The sequence below is a fragment of the Primulina eburnea genome, chromosome 2 (genome assembly GCF_022965805.1).
Source record: "Primulina eburnea isolate SZY01 chromosome 2, ASM2296580v1, whole genome shotgun sequence".
In the NCBI taxonomy this organism is placed as follows: Eukaryota; Viridiplantae; Streptophyta; class Magnoliopsida; order Lamiales; family Gesneriaceae; genus Primulina; species Primulina eburnea.
This window is the reverse complement of record NC_133102.1, coordinates 9,665,178-9,671,978: the sequence shown is the minus strand read 5'-3', so window position 1 is coordinate 9,671,978 and position 6,801 is coordinate 9,665,178. Positions and strand designations below refer to the sequence as shown.

Here is a 6,801-nt window from a genome sequence, read left to right as displayed (position 1 = left end):
GAACTTGTACAATACTTGGTTGTTGCAAGCCCAAAGCAAGTTGCTAGAACTTCGAATAGTGGCAGCACTTGAGCAGCAACTTTAGCTCGAAATTTGGGACAGAATGTGGGTAAGATGGAGGTAAACCGAGACTCAAAAATAGCAGCTAGGGATTTCGAAAAATTGGCTAACTTTGTGCCTTGTTTAGGTGTGAAATTAGGTGTGGTTTCCTTCGACTCTTGGGGGGTATTTATAGGTTAAAAAAAAGGGGATTACACACACTTTCCAGCCATGTTTGTGGCCTCCTTAATGGCCTTAAACACCATTAAAAGTGCTGTTATAGGTTGGTTATAGGCTGTTCAAATTTAACTTTGAATTCATGGCTTGAATGAGATTTAATTCATGGCTTGAATGGGATTTAAAGGCTTGGTTGAATATGCATTTCATGGCTTTGTGTGGGTAATTTTGGGTCTTCACATTCTTCCCTCCTTGTTTAAAGTTTCGTCATGAAAACTTGAATTAGATTGGTCTTTGAAAAGGTAGGGGTGATGTCTGCGCATTCTTTCTTCAAGTTCCCAAGTAGATTCCCTTTCGTTATGATTAGACCATTGTACTTTGACATAAGGAATGGTTCGACATCTTAGTACTTGATCTTTGGTATCTACTATTCGAATTGGAAATCGTACTTCAGTTCTTCATTTAGATTGCTCTCAACCAGAAGTAGTCAGCCTCAAGAATATGACGTGGATCGGAAATATATTTTTTTAGTTGTGAAACTTGGAAATCATTGTGGATTCATGACATATCGAGTGGAAGTGCTAATTTGAAAGAAAGTGGTCCCACTTTCTCTAGAATTTCAAAAGGTCCAACATATCTGAGATTCAATTGTCCAGGATTATTGAATCGGATTACACCTTTCATGGGTGACACTTTCAGATATGTTTTTTCGTCCACTTCAAATTCCACGGGTCTTCTTTTAGGTTAGCCCAGCTTTTCTGTCGATCTTGTGCAATTTTTAGTCTCTCATTGATCATAGCAACTTTATCCACTGTTTCTTGGATCAGCTCGAGTCCAACGATGGCCTTTTCTCATACTTCATCCTAATGTAGTGGTGATCGACACTTTCGTCCATACAGAGATTTTTACAGTGCCATTCCAAAACTGCCGTGATAACTATTATTGTATGCGAACCCAGTTATCACTGGATTCTAGAGCACATGATCTCATCATGTCCTTAAAAGTTTGTATGGTCCTCTCAGTTTGTCCATTGGTTTGAGGGTGATATACCGTACTAAGGCTTCGTTTGGTTTGGCAGATAAAGAGTTGATTGTCTCATAATAATTATTTGTCATTTGTTCTTCTCACTGATTGACCGACCCAATTTTATCTTTGGGCCTGTGATAAATAAATAGACAATTTGGGAGGAGAAGAGATCCCTACCCACCCAACTGATAAATATCTAGTAGAATATTAAAGATGAGAGAAAATATTTTTACACAAATACCCTTTTCTCAATAAAGAAGAGTGAGAAGCGGCAATACTTTTTTTGCAAGGAAAAAAGGTGGTATTTTGCCCTCTTCCTCCCACGACCACTGTACGACGACATTTAGAAAAATAAATTGAAGAAGGTGTAGCAAACATCGACAAAGGTAAGTCTGTCGATCTTCATGACAATGCTTAGTTTGTTCAAGAATTTTAACCATTATTTGTTTTGAAGTATGTTGTTATGAACATCGACCAACAATTAATTTTCTGAAGATGAGGAATAATTATTTTGTCCATATTTTTTTCGAAACATTTGTTGTCAAAAACCTCTTTTTCGAATAAATGCTTAAAATTTTTATTTGTTTTTTCTCTGATGTGTCGATACACCGTGTTGGGCAAACCAAAGAACTGTTTTTCTGTGCTTTGATTTACATGTTTTTTTTGTTTCAAAGTTCAGTTATCGACATTGTATATCATAATTTATTTTAGAATATTGTATATTTTAATGGCATGTTGTTTGTTTCAAGATTGTTTCCACCTTCTGGTTTTATCTCCTACTATTGAATACTAATTTGCTCTTGTAGCAATAATTTTTTATAAGGGGTAGCATTAACAAAGAAGTGATGGTGAATAAGACGTAAATACACACGGTACTGTCCTCTACTTCGCCCATTTATTACAAATCCTTCTCATGTTCAGAATATAGTTTGTTATCGCACTAAGTTTAAATTAATTTAAGTAAGTGGATAAATTTTGTTGGTTGAATGGTTAAAGATTAAGTGCTTTTACATTATGTTCAAATCATATAGTCGCAAACAACAATATACATGTATACCAATGCGAATTGATATAAAATTTTCCAGAAACAAAGTGTAAAGGGATTATTACAAGTTTTTACAATAAAGGAAATAAATGGCCTAAGTTGTTTATGCGTTGTACCCAAGTTCATTGAATTTGTATTCCATTTACTAATCATATGGCATAAACATTTATGCTGCTTCTGCCATGATGGAGAAGATTATTATATCCAAGATGCTTTAGTTTTATATCAAACGGTGATGTTCTCATTTGTGTTCTTGAGTCTTGTAACACGGTATTACCAGAAGCGAATAGCACCACGTAAGAGTAGGCGTGTCCAAACAGATATTTCATACAATGTGGCAGAAAGAATATGTACTCAAGTAAACCACTTGCTAGGATTATTGAAGCCAGTGATGTGCAGTGTGTTGTCAACTTAAGGATGTGTTGAAACGCATTTGGAAGGCTATGTTACTTGGTAAGGCATGTCAGTGGGGTTTTAGATTCTCGATATGTCAGAGTCGAGGAGAAGGTTGCAATGTTCTTGTCAATATTAGAGCATCATAAAAAGAATAGGATAATTGGACACTTGGACACGACTATTTACGAAGTGGCCACACTGTAAGCACTCACTTCCATTAAGTACTTATAGCAATTCTTATGCTACACACAATACTTCTTGCGAAGCCAGTTCCTGTGGATGAGACTTGCTCGCACGAACCATGGAAATGGTTCAAGGTATGTATGCTATTATTCAAAGACATTTTATATATGTTTTATATCGATATACATTGGAGTGAATTTTATTAGCATTGTTAGTAGGGTTGTTTAGGCGCCCTGGATGGTACATATATCAATGTTCATGTACCAATCATGGATAAACCAAAATATATAACAAGGAAAGGGACGATAGCAGTTAATGTTTTGGGTGTTTGTGATCGTGATATGAAGCTTGTGTTTGCATTAACTGGATGGGAAGGTTCAACAGTAGATGCGAGGGTTCTCCGAGATTCTATGAATCAACAAGATGGGTTGAAGATTCCGAGAGGTAATATTCAAAATTTGATCGTTGCTTGTACCATCAATACATCAATAATATTTGATACAAATAAAAATTTAAAAATTGTAATATGTCAATAACTTCAAATTTAATTATTTTATTTTGAATAATAGTGATCCCAATCTCATTGTTTACAATGATGACAGGTTGCTACTATCTATGTGACAATGGATACGGAAACGTAGAAGGATTCTTAACTCCGTATAGAAGAACCCTTTATCATATTAATGATTGGGTGAATTCTAATAGTGGACCACAAAATTATAAGGAATATTTCAACTCCAAGCATTGTCGCGCACGCAATGTTATTGAGAGGGCTTTTGATTTAATGAAAAAACTATGGGCTGTTCTTCGGAGTCCCACGTTTTACCCTCTTCAAGTTCAAAACCATATGATCTTGGCCTACATGCTCCTACATAATTTTATTCGATCTGAAATGCCCGATGATCCATTCGAAGAATTGGAAGATGCATCGGGAGCTTTTAATGAAGAAATAGAAGATGAGTTCACTGAAAATATGGAGTCTTCAGTAGCTTGGAATATGTGGAGAGATAACTTGGCCATATCATTGTATCACAATTAACGAATGTCATAATTATGAACATGTTGTTTGTTTTCTTCTGTGAAGAATTTGACGAATGGTTGTGAGATACTTTGTGGTTTGCTTTTTGTTGTACAAGACATAATGTGATTTTATTTTACATTATTCAATTTTTTATGTATTTTTGTTATACTGAATATCATAATGCATAAGTTAGTATAATTTTTTTCAAAAAAAATATGACCAACATTTCTGTTCTCATTTCAGGGCATTGACTAATATTGTGCAGAGTCATGGAGTTTGGAGCATCTAGCAACATTAGACCTGGAAAAGTGAAGAAATCAGACAAAAGTAGGAGTGTGTGGAATAGCAGTGAAGAGGAAGTCCTTATTCAATCTTTGAAAGATGGAATGAAAGGAGGATTTAAAAGTGAAAATGGTTTTCGGGCTGGGCACTTGGTTTTTCTTGAGGAAGCTATGAGAAAAGTGTTTCCCAACACTGATTTACGAAGCAACCACCACATAAATTCTAAAATCCATGTGTGGAAAAAGACTTATGGTACTCTAGTGACTATGCTTAGCCGAAGTGGAGTTGGGTGGAATGAAACAGAAAAAACGATTGATGCGACTGACGAAGCATGGGACGTCTTTGTCAAGGTTATTGTATATATGTAAATGTGAATAATATGTGTTTATTTCCAATCAAATAACACTAGTCTTACAAACTCTTATATGCAAATTGTTTCTCACATTATGAAATTGAAGAATACAAGTTTATTTAAGTTTACATATGATATTTAATGCCTCGTTATTTCATATATGAAACGTAGTTATTTGATCAGTAACATTTTGTGTTTTTTTTGATACAGAGTGATAACAATTCCTGTACGATGCGATACAAGTCATGGCCGTATTTTAATGAATGGTGTGAGATTTTTGGTAATGATCGTGCCACCGGAGAGCGATCCGTGGGGTTTACAGCTGCTGTACAAGCTGTTTTGAACATGAGTACCAACCCACCACTGCAAATTGACCCACCTAAAATGGATACTATCATGGAAAATATGTTACATGGGATTTAAGAAGCTGCAGAATCTATTTCTGCAACGAACCATCCATCGGTCAATGATTTTGGTAGCAAAAAGGTTAGCAGCAAGAAACGCAAGCGCCAATCACAAAGAGAAGATCAGTTTGTTGATGCCATTAATAATTTCACAGAGAAATTGGTTGGCAAACTATCAGAGTTAGGACAGCAAGGTGGCCGAGATGACGGGAAGTCAAATGGAAATAAGGAAGTGTTTGATGCCTTGGGGAGGATTCCCGAACTCGCAATGAACGAAAGAGTTGTAGCTGCAGCAATGATAGTTGACAGACCAAACTACTTAGAGCTATTCTTCAGTCTTCCAGATGAAGCCAGAATTTCTTTGGTGCGTTGGCTTCTCAACACTATCTGAATTGTAATTGCTCATGACAGCCTTTCGCTAACTACTCTTCCACCATGCAATGATATTCTCAGAGTTTGTCACAGCTTAGTATGACATGGTATTTTGGTAAAGTTTGCAGGCAGAAATGTTTTGAAACTACACAATATTGTGATTCTGAATGTATTATGTTGAACAAACCATGTAGTTTTGGAAATACACAATATTGTATTTTTGTGCCACTCTTAAATGTTAGTATTTTGTTTGTAATTCATTGTTTTCTTGTGTCTTCATTTAACAATATATACATACATATATATATTTATTGTTTTCATATTTATTTATAAATATATGTTTGGTTTTATTTGTGCATTTTTAGCTTTGTATTTTTTGATTTGCTTGTTCCTTGGATTCGTGGTTTGTAGGTCTTATCATTTGGTTCTATTTGTGCATTTTTAGATTTGTATTTTGAATCTCGATGATTGATTTCATCTTCCTCAGGCAAGATTTATTGAGTGGAAAAGTAGTTGCATAACAAGTTCAAAATTTCCGGGAAAGCTCAATTCGTAGATGCTTTTAGGAATGCCTATGGAAAGATGGATCAATAAAATCGAATGACTTCATGAAACCAATACTTTGAGGAATGAATTGAGTCAACTTGGATTTTAATTGCTCAATTTTTGACAAGAATTAGCAATAATTATTTTAAAGTACGAAATTATAATAAGTTAAATTGTGTGTTAAAAATATGCATAGGATTTTATTATATTCCATACTATTTATTTTGATCTTCATCTCTCTGTATTTTTTCTTCAATATTAGAAGAATGGGGGATCATTCAAGAACAAATACCCATGATTTGTTTCATATTCTTGGATATTAATACTTTCTCGGTGTGAATGATATATGGTGTGCAAATACTCATGATTTGTTTCATATTATTGGATTTTAATCCTTTCTCGGTGTTTCATGTCATCGAGATGACATGTGAAAAGCAAATCTTGAGAGCCGTAAAGACAGAGCTTCATACAAAGAAAACAAGAAACATATATTACAAACCTGTCCACACATCCAAAATACATAGATAGGGTTACATTACACAGCCATATGAAAGCCAAAAGCGAGGTACAAAACACTAATACATATTTAGTTCTCGTTAACTTTTTGCCTACGAATTTTAAGAGCGGATGAAAATGACTGGGAGCTACACAGCTAAAACGATGGGTTGTGACCGTCTGGAATTTCAAGCCGCTTCTTTTTGTTGGTCAGTAAACCATTTAACTTGTGTTTCATTGTCTTCGAAGAGTGAACATTCATATTTATCTTCCCTTGTGCAAAGTTTATATCCACCTTCCCTATACCATCACCTAACATATTAGGGCCAGAATGATGAGATGCACAAGTAAATACATTACCTTTCCCAAGAGAGCTTACTACGCTTTAATTTCCACCTCACACTCAGCCTCTTCATCGTCCGATGTAAGGTCTATGATTTTGTTATGATCCGATGTGAGGTCT

The 6,801-nt window shown here is 35.1% G+C and overlaps 1 protein-coding gene across 1 annotated transcript; it reads left to right on the top strand.

Moving 5' to 3' along the window:
- The first annotated feature begins 4,110 nt into the window (after positions 1-4,110).
- On the top strand, positions 4,111-5,437 carry LOC140824576 (uncharacterized). The gene is made up of 2 exons (XM_073186148.1): positions 4,111-4,519; positions 4,732-5,437. Exons 1-2 carry the CDS (start codon positions 4,157-4,159, stop codon positions 4,942-4,944), a joined length of 576 nt encoding a protein of 191 aa, XP_073042249.1. The 5' UTR covers positions 4,111-4,156; the 3' UTR covers positions 4,945-5,437.
- Positions 5,438-6,801: the final 1,364 nt, after the last annotated feature.